The sequence below is a fragment of the Coregonus lavaretus genome, assembly GCF_964263955.1.
Source record: "Coregonus lavaretus genome assembly, chromosome: 3".
NCBI classification, from domain to species: domain Eukaryota; kingdom Metazoa; phylum Chordata; class Actinopteri; order Salmoniformes; family Salmonidae; genus Coregonus; species Coregonus lavaretus.
The window spans coordinates 66,796,896-66,818,377 of NC_139990.1; the positions used below are offsets into that span (position 1 = coordinate 66,796,896).

General features: G+C 43.4%; 2 protein-coding genes and 1 pseudogene across 3 annotated transcripts; 1 reads left to right on the forward strand and 2 right to left on the reverse strand.

The window, feature by feature from the left end:
* Positions 1–1,108: 1,108 nt before the first annotated feature.
* On the forward strand, positions 1,109–9,076 carry LOC311108548 (annotated as a pseudogene). The gene is made up of 2 exons: positions 1,109–2,065; positions 8,123–9,076. The product of its transcript is annotated as an uncharacterized misc_RNA (transcript).
* A 1,321-nt stretch (positions 9,077–10,397) lies between these two features.
* LOC311113624 (lens fiber membrane intrinsic protein-like) lies at positions 10,398–12,489 on the reverse strand (the record flags this gene model as incomplete). Its single annotated transcript, XM_084156885.1, has 4 exons — positions 12,309–12,489; positions 11,689–11,838; positions 11,116–11,250; positions 10,398–10,459 (listed from the first exon to the last, which is right to left on the reverse strand). The coding sequence occupies exons 1-4, from the start codon at positions 12,481–12,483 to the stop codon at positions 10,398–10,400; spliced, it is 522 nt and encodes a 173-aa protein (XP_084013011.1). The 5' UTR covers positions 12,484–12,489.
* A 3,152-nt stretch (positions 12,490–15,641) lies between these two features.
* LOC311113527 (myelin-associated glycoprotein-like) lies at positions 15,642–20,810 on the reverse strand (the record flags this gene model as incomplete). The annotated part of the gene is made up of 9 exons (XM_084156769.1): positions 15,642–15,804; positions 17,070–17,181; positions 17,505–17,771; positions 17,890–18,153; positions 18,382–18,666; positions 18,948–19,217; positions 19,475–19,768; positions 19,992–20,375; positions 20,732–20,810. The coding sequence occupies 9 exons, from the start codon at positions 20,808–20,810 to the stop codon at positions 15,642–15,644; spliced, it is 2,118 nt and encodes a 705-aa protein (XP_084012895.1).
* Positions 20,811–21,482: the final 672 nt, after the last annotated feature.

Genomic DNA, 21,482 nt, shown 5'->3' on the forward strand with positions numbered 1-21,482 from the left:
CTGTGGGACAGGTACAGGATGGCAACAACAACTGCCCGAGTTACACCAGGAACGCACAATCCCTCCATCAGTGCTCAGACTGTCCTCAATAGGCTGAGAGAGGCTGGACTGAGGGCTTGTAGGCCTGTTGTAAGGCAGGTCCTCACCAGTCATCACCAGCAACAACGTTGCCTATGGGCACAAACCCACCGTTGCTGGACAAGACAGGACTGGCAAAAAGTGCTCTTCACTGACGAGTCTGGGTTTTGTCTCACCAGGGTTGATGGTCGGATTCGCGTTTATTGTCGAAGGAATGAGCGTTACACCGAGGCCTGTACTCTGGAGCGGGATCAATTTGGAGGTGGAGGGTCCGTCATGGTCTGGGGCGGTGTGTCACAGCATCATCGGACTGAGCTTGTTGTCATTGCAGGCAATCTCAACGCTGTGCGTTACAGGGAAGACATCCTCCTCCATCATGTGGTACCCTTCCTGCAGGCTCATCCTGACATGACCCTCCAGCATGACAATGCCACCAGCCATGCTGCTCGTTCTGTGTGTGATTTCCTGCAAGACAGGAATGTCAGTGTTCTGCCATGGCCAGCGAAGAGCCCTGATCTCAATCCCATTGAGCACGTCTGGGACCTGTTGGATCGGAGGGTGAGGGCTAGGGCCATTCCCCCCAGAAATGTCCGGGAACTTGCAGGTGCCTTGGTGGAAGAGTGGGGTAACATCTCACAGCAAGAACTGGCAAATCTGGTGCAGTCCATGAGGAGGAGATGCACTGCAGTACTTAATGCAGCTGGTGGCCACACCAGATACTGACTGTTACTTTTGATTTTGACCCCCCCTTTGTTCAGGGACACATTATTCAATTTCTGTTAGTCACATGTCTGTGGAACTTGTTCAGTTTATATCTCAGTTATTGAATCTTGTTATGTTCATACAAATATTTACACATGTTAAGTTTGCTGAAAATAAACGCAGTTGACAGTGAGAGGACGTTTCTTTTTTTGCTGAGTTTAGTTGATCTTAATTTAAAGTTGACAATTTTTCAGCTAAAACTGTGTGCTATATGATCAAATATAGATAATAGTTTCTGTCGTTCTCTGCTGGTCCTCAGTTGAGAGCCATGGTGGTGAGGAGTGAGGTAATTCTGTCTGTCTACATCACCTTCCTGATGGGCCTGCCTGGCAACATCCTGGCACTCTATGCATTCAGCGTCAAGATCCACAAAAAGCCCACTCCTACAGACATCCTCCTGCTCAACCTGACTGTGTCCGACCTCATCTTCCTGCTCTTCCTGCCCCTCAAGATGCATGAGGCAGCCTCCGGCATGGTCTGGACTCTCCCCAGCTCTCTCTACAACATTACCTCTTTCGTCTTCTTCTCCTCCACCATCTACACAAGCTCCTTCCTGCTGATGGTGGTCAGTGTTGACCGCTGCCTGTGTGTGGCCTTCCCTATTCAGGACAGGCTCGGCCACAAGCCCTTATACGGAGTGTTGAGCAGCCTAGTGGTGTGGTTCTTCAGCTCGGACCACCTCTGCTTCATCTACATCATGGAGAACCAGTCAGCGATGGATGAGGGCCTCACCTCATCTGATTTCTATGCCTGCTATGACAACTTCACCCAGGAGCAGCTGAAGGTGGTGCTCCCCATGCGCTTGGAGCTGTGTATGGTTCTATACATCGTGCCACTGCTGGTCTGTGTGTTCTGCTACCTGAAATTCATCCTCATCCTCAATAGGACCCCCAACCTTCATGCAGAGAAAAGGAAGAGAGCCGTCAAAATGGCAATGGGGACCCTACTGGTTTTTGTTGTCTGCTTCCTGCCCTATAATGTCACCCATGTACAGGGGTTCATCATCCAAGACGACGTGGAGTGGCGGCTCTAAGCTCTGCTCCTGACCACGGTCAACACCGTTCTGGATCCTGTGACATTCTACTTCTCCTCCTCCACGTTCCAAGCCACCATGAAGAGGATCCTGACTGGGAAGCGAAGGAACAGCTCCCCTGGTGTCTTCATAACAGATTGAAACAACACTAGAGACATAGAGGGACAAGTTAACCCACACACAACTGAGGGAGTTTTTTCTGACAACTGAAGACTTCCTAATATGGATGCCGTATTACGGGGCAGACAGTCACCAGTTCACAGACAATAATGTAGACTAGAGAGAGACCTGCTAGAATCTCACTGCTCACTTGACTCTGAAGCTAAGCAGGGTTGGTCCTAGTCGGTCCCTGGATGGGAGACCAGATGCTACTGGAAGTGGTGTTGGAGGGCTAGTAGAGGGCACTCTATCCTCTGATCAAAAAAAATATCCCAATGCCCCTGGGCAGTGATTGGGGACATTGCCCTGTGTAGGGTGCCGTCTTTCGGATGGGACATTAAACGGGTGTCTTGACTCTCTGTGGTCACAAAAAATCCCATGGCACTTAATGTAAGAGTATGGGTGTTAACCCCGGTGTCCTGGCTAAATTCCCAATCTGACCATCATGGCCACCTAATTATCCCCAGGTTCCAATTGGCTCATTCATCCCCCTTCTTTCCCCTGTAACTATTCCCCAGGTCATTGCTGTAAATGAGAATGTGTTCTCAGTCAACGTACAGTGGGGAAAAAGTATTTAGTCAGCCACCAATTGTGCAAGTTCTCCCACTTAAAAAGATGAGAGAGGCCTGTAATTTTCATTTTTTTTCGGTTACTGGCACAACGCTCTTACCCACTAAGCTACCTGCCGCCCTAAATCACATTGTAGGATTTTTTATGAATTTATTTGCAAATTATGGTGGAAAATAAGTATTTGGTCAATAACAAAAGTTTCTCAATACTTTGTTATATACCCTTTGTTGACAATGACACAGGTCAAACGTTTTCTGTAAGTCTTCACAAGGTTTTCACACACTGTTGCTGGTATTTTGGCCCATTCCTCCATGCAGATCTCCTCTAGAGCAGTGATGTTTTGGGGCTGTCGCTGGGCAACACGGACTTTCAACTCCCTCCAAATATTTTCTATGGGGTTGAGATCTGGAGACTGGCTAGGCCACTCCAGGACCTTGAAATGCTTCTTACGAAGCCACTCCTTCGTTGCCTGGGCGGTGTGTTTGGGATCATTGTCATGCTGAAAGACCCAGCCACATTTCATCTTCAATGCCCTTGCTGATGGAAGGAGGTTTTCACTCAAAATCTCATGATACATGGCCCCATTCATTCTTTCCTTTACACGGATCAGTCGTCCTGGTCCCTTTGCAGAAAAACAGCCCCAAAGCATGATGTTTCCACCCCCATGCTTCACAGTAGGTATGGTGTTCTTTGGATGCAACTCAGCATTCTTTGTCCTCCAAACACGACGAGTTGAGTTTTTACCAAAAAGTTCTATTTTGGTTTCATCTGACCATATGACATTCTCCCAATCCTCTTCTGGATCATCCAAAATGCACTCTAGAAAACTTCAGACGGGCCTGGACATGTACTGGCTTAAGCAGGGGGACACGTCTGGCACTACAGGATTTGAGTCCCTGGCTGCGTAATGTGTTACTGATGGTAGGCTTTGTTACTTTGGTCCCAGCTCTCTGCAGGTCATTCACTAGGTCCCCCCGTGTGGTTCTGGGATTTTTGCTCACCGTTCTTGTGATCAGTTTGACCCCACGGGGTGAGATCTTGCGTGGAGCCCCAGATCGAGGGAGATTATCAGTGGTCTTGTATGTCTTCCATTTCCTAATAATTGCTCCCACAGTTGATTTCTTCAAACCAAGCTGCTTACCTATTGCAGATTCAGTCTTCCCAGCCTGGTGCAGGTCTACAATTTTGTTTCTGGTGTCCTTTGACAGCTCTTTGGTCTTGGCCATAGTGGAGTTTGGAGTGTGACTGTTTGAGGTTGTGGACAGGTGTCTTTTATACTGATAACAAGTTCAAACAGGAGCCATTACTACAGGTAACGAGTGGAGGACAGAGGAGCCTCTTAAAGAAGAAGTTACAGGTCTGTGAGAGCCAGAAATCTTGCTTGTTTGTAGGTGACCAAATACTTATTTTCCACCATAATTTGCAAATAAATTCATAAAAAATACTACAATGTGATTTTCTGGAGAAAAAAAATCTCAATTTGTCTGTCATAGTTGACGTGTACCTATGATGAAAATGACAGGCCTCTCTCATCTTTTTAAGTGGAAGAACTTGCACAATTGGTGGCTGACTAAATACTTTTTTTCCCCACTGTATATACAGTGAGGGAAAAAAGTATTTGATCCCCTGCTGATTTTGTACGTTTGCCCACTGACAAAGAAATGATCAGTCTATAATTTTAATGGTAGGTTAATTTGAACAGTGAGAGACTGAATAACAACAACAAAAATCCAGAAAAACGCATGTCAAAAATGTTATAAATTGATTTGCATTTTAATGAGGGAAATAAGTATTTGACCCCCTCTCAATCAGAAAGATTTCTGGCTCCCAGCTGTCTTTTATACAGGTAACGAGCTGAGATTAGGAGCACACTCTTAAAGGGAGTGCTCCTAATCTCGGCTTGTTACCTGTATAAAAGACACCTGTCCACAGAAGCAATCAATCAATCAGATTCCAAACTCTCCACCATGGCCAAGACCAAAGAGCTCTCCAAGGATGTCAGGGACAAGATTGTAGACCTACACAAGGCTGGAATGGGCTACAAGACCATTGCCAAGCAGCTTGGTGAGAAGGTGTCAACAGTTGGTGCGATTATTCGCAAATGGAAGAAACACAAAATAACTGTCAATCTTCCTCGGCCTGGGGCTCCATGCAAGATTTCACCTCGTGGAGTTGCAATGATCATGAGAACGGTGAGGAATCAGCCCAGAACTACACGGGAGGATCTTGTCAATGATCTCAGGGCAGCTGGGACCATAGTCACCAAGAAAACAATTGGTAACACGCTACGCCGTGAAAGACTGAAATCCTGCAGCGCCCGCAAGGTCCCCCTGCTCAAGAAAGCACGTATACAGGGCCGTCTGAAGTTTGCCAATGAACATCTGAATGATTCAGAGGAGAACTGGGTGAAAGTGTTGTCGTCAAATGAGACCAAAATTGAGCTCTTTGGCATCAACTCAACTCGCCATGTTTGGAGGAGGACGAATGCTGCCTATGACCCCAAGAACACCATCCCCACCGTCAAACATGGAGGTGGAAACATTATGCTTTGGGGGTGTTTTTCTGCTAAGGGGACAGGACAACTTCACCGCATCAAAGGGACGATGAACGGGGCCATGTACCGTCAAATCTTGGGTAAGAACCTCCTTCCCTCAGCCAGGGCATTGAAAATGGTCGTGGATGGGTATTCCAGCATGACAATGACCCAAAACACACGGCCAAGGCAACAAAGGAGTGGCTCAAGAAGAAGCACATTAAGGTCCTGGAGTGGCCTAGCCAGTCTCCAGACCTTAATCCCATAGAGAATCTGTGGAGGGAGCTGAAGGTTCGAGTTGCTAAACGTCAGCCTCGAAACCTTAATGACTTGGAGAAGATCTGCAAAGAGGAGTGGGACAAAATCCCTCCTGAGATGTGTGCAAACCTGGTGGCCAACTACAAGAAACGTCTGACCTCTGTGATTGCCAACAAGGGTTTTGCCACCAAGTACTAAGTCATGTTTTGCAGAGGGGTCAAATACTTATTTCCCTCATTAAAATGCAAATCAATTTTTAACATTTTTTTACATGCGTTTTTCTGGTTTTTTTTGTTGTTATTCTGTCTCTCACTGTTCAAATAAACCTACCATTAAATAGACTGATCATGTCTTTGTCAGTGGGCAAACGTACAAAATCAGCAGGGGATCAAATACTTTTTCCCCTCACTGTACTTATTATGGACACAGCATGTCTTACACTAGTTATCTTGTTGTTATTAGTTGTTGTTATTAGTCCCATCCTTCAGCTCCATTCAACACCTCCCATCTATCTCTTAACACCATCCATATTGGATTTCTATTTGCCATATATTTTTCAACTGTACTGTGATGTTTTACAAATGTTCTGAACCTTTCTATTCTCATTGTTTCTACAGTTTGTGAATTGAAAATAAACATCTTTGCTAAAAGTATTATTATATTATTGATCGATTGACTATGACTTTTCAGATCACCCAGTAGTGCTATCTGCAGGGTCAGCTCCATGCAAATATTGCAATCCTTCAGCCATTCCTGGACCTGTGTCCAGAAACAAGCTACAAATGGACAGTACCAAAACAAATGATCTAATGATTCTGTCTCTTCACAGCCAAATCTGCAGAGCTGGGAAGATTTTATCCCCCATACAAATAACATTATATTGGTAGCAAGTATTGTATATAATAATTTAAATTGAAAAATTATAAGTTTTGAATCCGGCGTCGTTTTGCGTATCAGTTCATAAACACTATGCCATGGGATCGGTACGTCAAAATCTCTTCCCAACTATTTTGCAATCTATATGGGACGGCTGTCAATCTTTTGGTCCTTAAATGAAACTGGTAAACTTTTTTATTTATCACAATTTTCTTTAACCAATTATGTTCTTTAATGCAAGGCCGACAGACAAGTTCCTTACTTTTTCCTCCTTCCACTTTCCTCTTCCATTTTTGTGGTAATGCTGCAATTGTTTGGTTGAAAATTTGGGTAGAGCAGACATTTCCATATTTTTTTGTTAGCTGCATGTGCAACATAACTCCACCATTCCTACCGATAATATCATTTATGAAGATTATACCTTTTTTAAACATTTTCTAAAAAATATAATGTTTTTTTTATCAATTAGTATATTTGAGTTTAACCACAATATGTGTTGCAATATTTGTTCTGGAGGATTAAATTGAAATTGTAACCAACTTTCTATGGCTTGTTTTAGAAATAGTGATATTTGGGAGATGATTTCCTTTTCAAATACCTGAAAGTGAGGGGTTGTAATCTGAATAAAGGGAAAAAGTCCCTTCTTGAACATTGGGTGAGACAATCTTACTAGTTTGCTAGAGAACCAGTTCGGATTTAAGTTACATTTTTGTATGACTGAAACTTTTAGTGATAGGTCAAATGCTTTAATATTTAATCATTTCTGTCCTCCTAATTCATATTCATTATATAAATAGGCCCGTTTAATTTTGTCTGGCTTGCCATTCCAAATAAAATGGAATATTATTTTCTCATATAATTTAAAAAACTGTTCGCTAGGCGTAGGCAAGACCATAAGCAAATAGGTAAACTGGGATAATACTAAAGAGTTAATCAGGGTCATTTTTTCCACAAATTGACAGGTATTTACCTTTCCATGGTAGCAAGATCTTATCTTTTTTTGCTAACTTTCTATTACATTTTTTTGGAGTGAGATCATTTATTTCATTTGGGATATGTATTCTGAGTATATCCACATCACCATCAGACCATTTTATTTGTAAACTACATGGTAATGTAAAAATTGTATTTTTTAGTGATCCAATACGTAATATAGTACATTTATCATAATTTGGTTGTAATCCAGAGAGGTTAGAAAATATATATAGATCCTCTATGAGGCTGTGGAGGGATTCAAGTTGTGGATTTAAAAGAAAACATGAATCATCAGCGTACAATGACACCTTTATTTCACTCCTTCTTACACATTTGTAATATCAGATGTAAACACAGCAATGTTTTGCATTTTAGTTAATAGTTACCATGCGCTCTCACATCCTCATGTTTGCAGACTACTGTTCAATGCGTCTGCAGTATACTCAGATGACACAGACCTCAGACAGGTCTGCTTGACTACTATATATGCTGGCACGTAACAGATCTTAAATTGAAAACTAAAATAGCACATTCTGCTGTTTTGACCAATATAACAACCTCCTAAGGAAGCTTGACTGCACTTAGCTGAGCTCTCCAATTCCTGATTGAAAAGAAATACACATCTACAGCCAGGTAGGTTATGACCATTTGGAATTAAGAATGTGTTATGCTTCTCCCTTTAAGTTTTTCACTGTTGAGCTACAAGTTTACTGTGGGGAGGATGTAGCTATAAGAAGATTATGATTCCTTCATTGGTATTAAGACATTTGCTGAGATATTGTAATGAAAATACATTGATCATTGAAAACAACTTACTTTTTATATTTTGAATATATGATAAGTGGACTCCCTGAATTTGTGTTATTTTTTTTATTTGTTTATCTTATAGCTTCAGAGCCATGTTCGGGGTGAGAAGTGAGGTGATTCTGTACATCTACATCATCATCTTCCTGATGGGCCTGCCTGCCAACATCCTGGCACTCTACGCCTTCAGCGTCAAGATCCACAACAAGCCCACTCCCACAGACATCCTCCTGCTCAACCTGACCGTGTCCGACCTCCTCTTCCTCTTCTTCCTGCCTCTCAAGATGCATGAGGCGGCCTCCAACATGCTGTGGGACCTGCCCAAGTTCCTCTGCTCCATCACTTCCTTCACCTTCTTCTCCACTATCTACACCAGTTCTCTCCTGCTGATGGCTGTCAGTGTGGTCCGTTACCTGGCGGTGGCCTTCCCCGTCACCTACCGCCTGCTCCACAAACCTTTCTATTCTGTGGTGGTCAGCGCAATCATTTGGCTTCTCTCCATGGCCCACTGCAGCATTGTGTTCATCATCCAGCACCACTCCCCCAGCAACTCCTCCGTCTGCTACGAGAACTTTACCGAAAAACAGCTGGCCATCATCCTCCCGGTGCGTCTGGAGTTCTTCATCGTGCTTTGCTTGGTTCCTCTCATGGTTTGCATCTTCTGCTACCTCCGCTGTATCTGTATCCTGTACATGCGCCCAAGGATCAGCCCGGGCCAGAAGCAGAAGGCCATCGGGATGGCGCTGGGTACTCTGGCCGTGTTCCTGATGTGTGTCTTGCCCTACAACTTCTCACATCTGCTGGGTTTCTACACAAACTCCAGCCCCTCGTGGAGATACTACACCCTGCTGCTCAGCGCCTTCAACACCTGCCTGGACCCTATCATCTTCTACTTCTCCTCATCCACCTTCCGCATCACTACCAAGATATACATCTGCAAGATGCTGGGACTACGACAGGGTCAGGCTGCAATCCAAAGTGAAAGCACAAGAGCAGATTCGGGCCAAAAGGAGAAGGGACAGGATTGACCGTAATAGGGTTAACAATTTCATCTTAAATCGTAACTCCCTTTGTGACAGGGGGAATGAAAGCATGTTGTGTGCAACAATGGGAGGCAATTGAATGCAAGTTCAACAAAAAAAATTTACAGTAACTTGTTAAAAACATTTCTAGCCTATCTATCTATGGGTAACACAGGGTTTACGCATTATGCTTGACGCACTCAGTTTTCCAGCACAAAACACCAGAAAATTGCCTAAAAGAGTACAACCAGCTCACCTGCTTTTACACTATGATATGGGTATGTTATTAGATGTTACATTTTTCTTTCGAATCAATAATTTAAAAAGGAATAGTTTTACCATATTAAAATGAGAGTTAAGTTCATGTTACAGGGTTGAACATAAACCTGAGGGACAAATGTAAATGTCTCATTCAATTACATTAAATAAGTAAAAATCTTCAGACATTACTTTACCAAAGCAACATAATAACTAGGACTATACAATGATGGTGAAAATCTTGTAATTAAGTAGATTCAAATCTTCGTAGAAGGTGAACAAACATGACATGGGACATGTCAAGATGGGGATTTTAATGAAAACACACTGCTATTAGAATTTGTTTAAAAAATCATTTAAAAAATGCTTAGTTTAGTTAGAGCATAGATATATGTGATCCTAATGTTAAATTAGTGTTTTATTGAAATTACAAAAGACACTCTATTCATGGAACGACCCAGCTATATACAGTATATTTCAAGATAATATGTAGATTGTGTTTTACACATTTCTGTGAACTGTACCTTTTTAGCCATTCATCTTTAAATGTTAAAATGTTTATATTCCATTTACAACAGTGAGCACTTCATACATGATTCATTTGTTTCATCACAGTAGCTTCTGTTACCCTTTTGAATTGCACACTATGGGAAGCTTGGTTGTTATTCCTTTTAAATGATTCATTTGTTTGGTTAGAGTATGTTCTGTATTACCCATTTGAATTGACACATAATGCTACATCTTTTCAACCTCCATTTGTATTGGCATGAATCTGCTAACATATTTGTGTTGCAAAGACCTTCCTGTACTCAAGAGTTTTAAGGTTAAATGTAAGAAAGAGTGTAAATGTTTTACTGTTTAAGAGAGTTACAGCTTTATTAAAATGACACGTAAACTGCTCAGGCAGAATCAAAAAAATGTATTAATCTTTGGTTCTCAATTTTCTAGTACATTTTCTATATTTCAGTGATATGTCTATTGGTGTAAGCTTGATTATTTCATCATGTTGGAATTGCAGGGGCCAAAATGTCCCTGTTTTGCCATCTTTTCACTGGCTTTCCTCTCTCTTTTAGCGTGGGCCCGTCACTCTCCTGCATTCATGCATTCTGTAGGCACACATGTAAAATATACCTGCAAAAGAAAGACAATTAAATCAACAACTGTCCAGCATCTGTGATACTTGAGGTAGTTCCCATAGAGATATATAAAGAATAGTGTATAATCTGTTTTCAATAAATACCAGTATTGTCTGCATGTTTCATCAATAAAACTACAACAATTGATGATATACTGCAGTGTTTGGTTTGACTTGATTCAACTAGCATTCTGGATTTCAAATAATTACTTATCCATAGATAAAGAAATGAAAAGAGGGCACACTCCTTTATTTGCCATTGATCACTTCCATGACAGCATGGGCAGCTCCTCCATTTTTCTAGTTGAATATTATCTTCTTCTATGCATTTATCGGCGGTCTGTAAACAAGCGAAAAAGGAGCATACCGCCACCTACTGTGCGGGATTGTGTTTTGTCGAAACAGGCATACAGCCAAAGTTGGTGATTTACTGCCACATGCAGTGTTGGAATGTTTTCTCAGGAGTATAATTCTTTGGCAGATCCCTCCCGCTGACCTGGATGGAATTCTATGATCATTCCTTAACCTACAGGAAGTCCCACCCAGTTGACATCTTTAAAATGGTGTAAACTTTCAATGGTGCTGCCAATGCTAAAACAGACTTTCTGGCAAGTGTGCCCTCTATCCATATTTATGTCTGTATCATTCTTACCTGCAAAGAAGGTCATTAGCAGTGCCACCCAGCCCAGTATGTAGGACCAGGAGAAGCGCCAGTCACCGAAGCGCTTCCCCAGGAAGTTCACCGTCACCCCAGTGTAGATGGCCATTGCAAGCAGAACAAAGAGAGCTGGCGGAGAGTAAGAGAGGAGACATTCAAATTAGGACTCCCAATTTACAGTAGATAGAACTGTAGGTAAAATAGCGGTCGGGTCAGTAAACATCGACATAATGATTTATCCTGGATTAATTTACATTTGTGTATTAAGGCTGGGAGTATTTCTGTCAGGGGTGCAACTTTCACTGGGGACATGTCCCCCCCACATTCTGAAATTGCATTTTTGTCCCTCCCAGTTTTATAATTGGAATGTGATACAAAACGAGGCTACGGTGTGCTTTAGGACCATGCAGACGTCTCAGAGTGGTCGGGTAGGCTGTTTGGAGTGTTTATCTGACTGGATAAAAAAAATATATATATATCCCCCCCATCTTTTAAATCCAAAGTTACGCCCCTGATTTGTGTATTGTGTCTAACTCTGTTAGCTTCGCAATGTCCAGTGGGACTCACTGGAGACAAAGAACATGATCCCTGCAGCGAAGGAGCGGTTGAACCTCTCGAAGGCGGAGAAATGGGCGAAGGAGAGAATGCCTGCGATGATGCCTGCGAAGCACGACATGGCCGACAGGATCATGAAGGCACGGGTAGCATTCCAGTAGGCTAAGGACAGAGAGAGAGAGAGGAATAAAACAAGAAAAAGAGAGGACAGATACAATTTCAAAGATTAGAGAAAGTCACAAGCCCACACGCCTGTGAAAACCGTCTTGACCCATTAATTCAGTCTAATGTCCAATTGTTCATTTTCACCTAAACTAGTGCCAGCCAATTAGGGCCAACGGGTGCATGAGTTGCCTCCATAGTTAACTGTAAAAACATATTGAGTCTAAAAAACGTATTGATTCTATTGAGTCTGAGTCTAATGACACTTGTTACTATTTCAGTCATTCAGTCATCTCCTTCATTACAGACCTCCTCGGTAGTCCTGGACATGGCTAAGACAGGCGTACAGCATTCATATTAGGATGTCCTTCAACTAAGGGAGTTTCGTCTGACAACTGAGGGACTTCCTATTATGGATGCCATACAGGCAGTCCCAGTGGTCCTATGGGTCCCCAGTGCGCCCCACTCACCGATGCTGTCCGTCTGCATATAGCACTTGCCCGACATGCAGTACCTCCACAGGCCCTGGTGGGCGAAGCTGCCTGACAGGCGGTACTGCATCCAGTAGTCAGTCGCAGTCGAGACCACCAGCAGGATGTTCCCCACTATGGCGCAGAACAGACCCCCTCCCATGAAGCTGTGCATCCTGAGTGAAACTGCGGTGGCGGCGAGGCTCTACGCACTGCAGCTCACATAAAGGCAGAGGGACGGGGTCAATGGCACAGTCAATACAGGCAACCATCTAGCACAGGCAACACCGTCAACCATGGGGCACAGGCAACACAGTCAGCCATGGGGCACAGGTAACACAGTCAGCCATGGGGCACAGGTAACACAGTCAGCCATCGGGCACAGGCAACACAGTCAACCATGGGGCACAGGCAACACAGTCAGCCATGGGGCACAGGTAACACAGTCAGCCATGGGGCACAGGTAACACAGTCAGCCATCGGGCACAGGCAACACAGTAAACACCATGGGGCACAGTCAATACAGGCAACCATCTAGCACAGGCAACACAGTCAACCATGGGGCACAGGCAACACAATCAGCCATCGGGCACAGGCAACACAGTCAGCCATCGGGCACAGGCAACACAGTAAACACCATGGGGCACAGTCAATACAGTCAACCATGGGGTCACAGGCAACACAGTCAGCCATGGGGCACAGGTAACACAGTCAGCCATCAGGCACAGGCAACACAGTAAACACCATGGGGCACAGGCAATACAGTCAGCCATTGGACGATGCAAGGCTTTGCGGATGCACTCAAAAAGTTGCAGGCAGCCAGGGTTGGGGTCAATTCCATATTAATTCAGGAAGTGAATTGCATGTCCAGAATTACAAATAGCCGTTTAAAGTTGACTGAATTGAAATAGAATTGACCCCAGGCCTGCAGTCCACAATGGCACACACTATGCCTACAAACTAAACACAACATACAGAAACCTAGACAGAAGCATCAATGGTGCATAGAATCAGACAATGCAGGCAATGCTTCACTCGGCAACAGTGCAACTAGATGAAACAACACAGTATCACTTCCTTATTTGCATATTAAATAACACAGGATGGCAAAGTGTCTCTATAGTTGCACAGAGACAGTATGGATCCTATTTTGAACTGTACATGTTCCATTTCTGTAACACTGTGCAATCCACTTACGCTATCTACTACACCACATGCACCTCAAACACATACAAAAATACACAAACACTCCACAACCATGGTTATACTGAAATATCTAAGTGTCACATTTGAAAGTGAGAGTGGAGGATGGGCAGTGGTGTAAGTATTTACCGGCTCCAAATAATGCTCATGTAGAACTAACCAACAACAAATAATGGATATAAAAGCTGATAACACCTCTGGAACACCTCCATGTTTCCAGATCATAAAACTTCCATAGAGATTCCTTTACGGTTGAGGAAATGAAGAGCTAACTGTCTTACTCATTGTTCTTGCCTCCAGGCGGTACTAGAAAATAAACATTCAGTTCAGTGGGTTCAATGCAAAGTAAATACTATTTGCAATACAGTCAGACCAATCACCAAGGCCCTATGTACTTCAGAAACTAAAGGATGCCTCATAACTTTTGCATCCATCTTGGCCATCCATTCCATGTGTTGTACTACATTCAACATGCTTGCATAGAAGTTACTTGAGGTCAAGCATTGAAGTCAACATCTGTGGAATGCTGAATGGTTATGACTGCATTTATTTTAATGCATACTTTGAAATAAAATGAAATGGCAATGATTAAAGAAAAGTAATTGACTTATTTATCTTTAGAGACTTAAGCATTATCTTATTCTGATTAGTACTGAATGATTTCAATTTAATTAGCCCTTAACCATTTCATTGCACTTCATGACAAGTCTTTATTAGTCTTAGAAAAATATGCTTACATTCAGTAGCTCTGCTATTTTTCTCCGTGGACAGAAGTGTATCTCTTTGCCCACCTGTGCCCCACATGGCTACAATGCTTTATTCCACACAGATTTACTGTATACCCTTGCTTATTAGTCCAATCAGTTCAAACGGCCCAATCTGGCAACAAAACGTAACAGCACTGGGGCTAAAGTACCAGGATTCATCTTACCTGAGTTCTTCAGGATAAATAAACCCTCTTAAGTGTCAACCTTCCGCAGGGAAAGAGTGAGAGAGAGAGAGAGAGAGAGCGAGAGAGAGAGAGAGTGCAAGCCTGGAGTGAGCAAAACGTCAAAGAGGACCCCCTAGGCCGAATTCCAAAAAGTTATCCCCTTCGCTTTTCTGTCTATGGAGGCAAAATCCTTTACAACAATCAGCAGCGAGAACAAATGCACTTGAGCTGGTGGGCGCAGAGGCACGTGGCTCTTTCCCATTGAGCGACCATGGGGACTGTTGGAGGGGGGGGTTGGGTTGATAGTATGGGACAGTGGGGGATGGGGGGGTTGGGGGAATGAGGCCGCCACCGGTGTGCCGTGGTCCCCTTTCTGTTGTTGTATCTGGTGTTCTGGAACTATGGTTGTGCAGAGGCTTGCAGTATACTGGGGATGGTCAATGCAACATGCTGAAGCTCACACTTTCTTTCAGTTGGAGGAGCACACTGTCATCTGTGGGCTGGGTATGGTGATGAGAACAGATACACGCTTAGACAGAGCCCACACATGACCACAAGCAAGGCTTAAAATAACTCCATCTCTCCATCTCTCTCTCTTACGTACGCATTGACACACACTCACAAATACATGCACACACACAGACACACAAAATGTCAACCTACATGTGCAGTATCATTATGACATCGCAGGCACTGATAATCACATTTAATTTATTCAAAATGATCTGTTGCCAAGTAATTACAATATTATTATTTACACAGAATTTCAATGCATGTATATTAGATAACTTGCAGTCAGACATATTGGTTTGACCAGTCATTAAGGAGCTTAATTAAGTATTAACATTCATGCCCAGAATTTGAGGAGAAAAAATGGTATGGTAAATAAATATACCAGTGATCTGTACCAACACAGAGGGTGAAACAGAACTGATTGTGTGTCTGTCTCCCAGTTATTTAGCTCCAGGCCTCATAGACCTCAAATCCAGTGAACACGGGCCTCTGGGCTGCCTAAACAAACACAGGAAATTATTATATGATGATCATTCAAAGATGTTCTGGAGTCCAGTTCTCACTGATCTCTGGTTCTAATAAACATCATTCCATATCTATTGGCCTGTGTTGCTAGTGTGTTTTTTTATGTCTCCCGTCTCCCAATATTTACCTCCCAGCTTTATACAAAGGAGGAGACGGCCATTTTAAACTTGGACACTGTGCCCAGTGTCATACACATTATAGTGGAAGTCCTCTTCTGGCACCATCAGAGTGCGTGTATTACCTGGGCAGTCAGTAGGCTCATGGTGTATCACCTGCAGTGCCCCCTTCAGCTCAACCTCCTCTAGTGCAGGGTGGCATTCTCTTCTGTGTAGGTAAGACCACAGTCATTAGATGACATCGCTGACATTATTGTTTAAAGGGGTAGCGCAGTCAAAAACTTAATTTTCCTGTGTTTAGTATATATTTCCACACTATGAGGTTGGCATAATAGTGTGAAATTGATTATAAGTCCCTTTTAGTGTCCTGGGTGGCTCAGTTGGTAGAGCATGGCGCTTGCAACGCCAGGGTTGTGGGTTCGATTCCAACGGGAGACCAGTACGAAAATGTATCCACTCACTACTGTAAATCCCTCTGGATAAGAGCGTCTGTGAAATGACTGAAATGTAGTATATAAGCTGTTTGAAAAGACCAGCTTTGCCAGAGCTGGTCTAGTAGTAGTGCTGCTATCCTTGGAACATACATCCCCTGGAGGCCACGGTTTGATCCCTCGTTCCGCCAATCACTATCTCGCCTGTATCCCTAATAAACCCTACCATCTGATATGCAACTGTCATAAAACTTCAAAATATCCTAAAAAAAGTTTTAAAAGAAAAGACAGGGTAACACAATGCTTTATAATGTTATGTCTTATAAAAAGGCGTATAATAGGTTATGTATCTAAATTTAGACTAAACATGATGTTTATCAGAATGCATTATACCTGCAGGTTTCAAGTGAAGTGTTACAGAAGACTATGCAATATACACTGAGTGGCCAAAACATTAAGAACACCTGCTCTTTCCATGATATGGACTGACCAGATGAATCCAGGTGAAATATAGGATCCCTTATTGATGTCACTTGTTAAATCAAATTCAATCAGTGTAGATGAAGGGGAGGAGACAGGTTAAAGAAGGATTTTAAAGCTTTGAGACAATTGAGACATGGATTATGTAGGTGTGCCATTCAGAGGGTGAATGGGCAAGACAAAATATTAAAGTGCCTTTGAATGGGATATGGTAGTAGGTGCCAGGCGCACCGGTTTGTGTCAAGAACTGCAACGCTGCTGGGTTTTTCACGCTCAACAATTTCCCGTGTGTATCAAGAATGGTCCACCAGCCAAAGGACATCCAGCCGTCTTGACACAACTGTGGGAAGCATTGAAGTCAACATGGGCCAGCATCCCTGTGGAACGCATATGACACCTTGTAGAGTCCATGCCCCAACGAATTAAAGCTGTTCTGAGGGCAAAATTGGATATTAGGAAGGTGTTCCTAATGTTTGGTATACTCAGTGTAGTGTTCAATATTGGTTATGAAGGCCGAAGCCTAACTCATCAGTAACTCATGGTGTGTCATTGTCATTCTCACCTCTTGGTGGAGTAGAATCTCCAAAATAAAAAGGTGGCAAAGGAGAGTACCAGCAATAGGACGCCCCCAACTCCTCCGTAGAACAGGGACCGCTGGGCAGACGTTTCACCTGCTATTGAAAAATCCACAAAGTGATCATCAGTCTTACGACGTGGAGTTTCCAATGTTCTACATTCACATTAAATATCAGCTGGATTTACATTAGGATACATTAGGGCAAGCCAGATGCTACAGAAGCAATTCGATACGATAATACTCATAATAATCTTTCAACTCCAGCTTCATTTTCACTCTTTCAATTTATCTTACTCTCTTCACTACATTGTAGTAAATGTGGTATAACTTCTGCTTGACAAATACTGTCCTTTAGATATTGATTTGTTTAACATTTTGCCAATTACCCTATGTCCTTCACTCAGATGAGGCCAAACTTACCAATGAATGGGAGTTTGAGGAAGGCACTCCCATGCTCATTGGTTGAATTGCAGAGGACATCACCCATGTCATCACCCTTGGGACCAATGAGAATGGACCTCAGGATCCTCCAGTTGAGCAGGTCAGTGATGTTGTGAGTCTGATTGTCCTGGATGCTCCATGGTGTCCAAATGATCTTCGCCACAGGGTGAGAGTCCACCACACACTCACACCTCACCTCCCCATCATTCACAGAACAGAAGGAGATGGGAAGTATAGCTGGTGCATCTAAAAGAGTGTAAGATAAATGGAAAGAGAGAAAATGACAAAACGACTATGGCAAACTTCCATATTTAACATGGTTTATAAAATGGTTACAAAATGTTTATGACATAATAATACACACACTCAACGTTCACAGCCATGGTGTCTGAACTGCACTCTCCCATCTCGTTCAGAGCAGAACAGCGGAACTGCCCCACGTCTCTGGTCACAGAGAGACTCAAACTCCCAGAATCCTCTTTGAGCAGGACTGCCTGCTCCCCGAACACACGGTACCACTTATAGGAGCTGACTGGGAGATGACCATGACCCAGACAGGACAGAGTGACCGTTTCTCCCTCCAGAGGCCGGGCTGGGAGCTGGCTGATTGACACGTTGGTGGGTAGTGCTGGTGAAGACCAAAAATTGAGGAAAATACTGGTATGGTAAAATAACCAATAGCGCTGTGACATAATCTTCGAGTACATTGATGTTGAATAGAAAAAGCGTGGTGGAAAGCATAAACGTCACAACAGAGTGTACAATCTCTAATTTATTTCACTGAACATAATTCATACTAATAATGATCATTACAAAAGGAAACCCTCTTATACCACTGAGGACATTTTCAGAATACCTTTCACAAATACCCGCAGGAGAAGCTTATCATGGCCATGTGTGTTGTTGACCAGACAGGTGACAGACACATTTTCATAGGTGCCCTCTGCAGCCAAGATATCCATCACTGTGTGGTTCTGGTTCTGGTTCTGGGGGGAGGTGATTGGGTCAGAGGCAGGGAACAGGGGTTCTCCATCCACCATCCACAGCACTGTGGCCTTTGGTCGAGCCCGGGCCTGACACCTGCAGAAGACTTGGCCAGCATGGTAGGAGCAGCTGGAGTTAGCCAATATAGATGGCTTGTCTGGAGAATGGAAATACGTTTACTGGTAGTTCCATTAGCTATCAATAACAGTTCACATTTAGGCCTACTTCACATTCAACAAAATCTCATAGTCCATATTTTGGCAGTAGTAGTCAATGCGCTCTCCTCCATGGTCTGCACTTTGTATTGTTCTAAGTGGTGGAATATCTCTGGACAAACACGTTCTCTTTTTAATCCATTTTTCCATTGGAATAGATTTGATTTCAAGTCACTAAATCCACATATCCATTCAGTAAACCTCAGATCAACCTAAAACTCACATTCTGCAGTGACCACAAAACTAGAGGAGGGCTTGGACCTCCCCAGAGAGTTGATAGCTATGCAGTGGAACACATTCTCGTCTGGGTCCAAGTCTGTGACCGCAACGGTCTCTGTGCTGTGGTTCAGTGGCATGACCAGGCCATCTCTCAGCAAGTACCACAGGTAGGAGCTGGCAGGGGGGTTGGCATCACTCACACAGGACAGGGACAGGTTAGTGCCAACCTGGACCACAGTGCTGCCCCCTGAGACACTCACAGACCTGGGGGCATCTGAGAGAGAAGAGGGGCAAAGGAGAGATGCTGGAAATATCACAGTGAGCCTTTAAATGGAGTTCATCATTCCTTATTATCGGGGAATTGCTCCTAATTTTCAAATGTGATGTTCCTATGTCCCAAGTTGTATCACAGAATGTTCCCAACCTAAAAGGCAAAGTTGATGTAATGCTACAATTTGAATGATAAGATACAGTGAACAGAAACAAATTGAAGAGTAAGAGGAGAGTAGAGTGACTCTAGCTGAGACTTACAGCTCACGTCGAGCACCACCTCCCCTGTAGCTGTCTGGCCTCCTGGATGTGTCACGTTACACGCCACCGCTTTCTCATGATCCTCTGCTCGGGCCACAAACGAGATAGTGGAGAGGACGCGCCATCGTCCCTGTATCTCCTCGGTGTGGTACCCCTGGACCACCCCCCTCTGGTCCCTGAAAGAGAGGGAGGGAGGGGAGGAGGGGCAGGTGTGGAGGACAGCACAGGAAACAGTGATGTTGCCCCCCTCCCTCTGCTCCTCACTGACCGACAGCTGTGGCCTTGGTGCTGTATCTGGAAATAGCAAGAGACACTAAGTCTAAGACACTAACAATGGGTTCACTCATTGTGCAATCGGTCATTCCTCGCAATAGTCTGCTAACATCTACATCATGTGACCAAAATAACTACATTATGACACATTTTCTTTTGGATTCGTGTTTTTTCATGTTTGGTTCATTTAACATCCTCAATCCATTTTCAAGAGCCCTTTGTCAGGTTTTGCATAATTCATTACCTGTAACCTCCAGTGTCACCCTCCACTGAAAGAAGGCGAAGACATACTTGCTGACCTCATCAACCCAGGGGTAAATATCATGTTCGTTATGTTCTAACATCATTCCATGGATCATCAGGCTGCAGTCTCCATCAGAGGCCCTGCCCACCAGTTCTGTTCTACCACTGTAGTGCTCTATGATATCCACTGGTTTGGTGCGGCTGAAGACGACTGGATATTTAGCAGGCATCTTGGAATACTGGTACCAGGTGACATTACTGGGGCTGTAAGAGCTGGGGTGTGTGAAGGAACAGGGGATGAGGATACAAGACCCAGTCAGGCCGGATATCTGATTAGGAATGGTGACGGTCCACTCCTCAGCCACTACCAACACGCACCACACCACTGGACAGAAAGCGAGAAGGTGAAAATAAATAAGAGTGCAAGACATTTAATGAGTATTGTTTGATAGCTGAATGATGTCGTATATGGTAGAATAATAAAACAACTTCCAGAAAACATTTAATTTGTGGGCTCAAATGTATCAGCAATTGCGTGATAATATTGAGAATATAAAGATTCAATGTACATTTCTCTTGGAAACAGAAGACCATACAATGTCTTATCTACCAGATTGTACACCCATTCAAGGCTAAGGACATCATCATTTTTGTAAACATTTAGCTCTCAACTCGAGGCATGATAAATGCTCATTATGAGCAGGCACAGACAGTCATCAATGAGGTATAAAGTAGACGTACCTTGTAGAGAATAGCAGAGGGACACATGTTTTCTGAGAGTCATCATGACTGATGCACCTGCATAAATGGATGACATCATTAGAAATAGACTGTGGAATTCCTATTGAATCTGGAGGACAAAATATCACTCAAGTGCAGATAAACTGTGATCAAAATGTAACTTAAGACTACGCATTCAGTTACTGTCGATTTCTACAATATGAAGAATCTGTGGCAGAACAAGAAAACAACATACAGCATGCCTTTGTCTGGATGCAATCATTCATTAGTAAAACTCCAAAACACTAGTGTAGCCCCGTGTAGCTCAGTTGGTAGAGCACGGCACTTGCAACGCCATGGTTGTGGGTTCAATTCCCACGGGGGGCCAGTATGAGAAAATTTTTTTATTATGCACTCACTAACTGTAAGTCGCTCTGGATAAGAGCGTCTGCTAAAATGACTAAAATGTAAATGCAGTACAACTGCTCACTAAATGTTTCTAACAAAATATATTAGGCTGCATTTGGTGACATACCTCAGTAGCCCTGTCGGTCTTCCACTGATGACTGATCCGTTGCTCTTGGAAATGACACTAAAGTGACCTTGATGCCTAACCTTATGCTTCTCATGCCCAAAAGTGGTCACAATGTTGCCACCTTCCACACCTCAACCATGTGAAACCACATAGACATACAACACTTCTATAACAGCAGAACTCCCTGAAGTACTATACTCCAAATATGTTACCATGTTCGTTTATTAATTTAGGAAG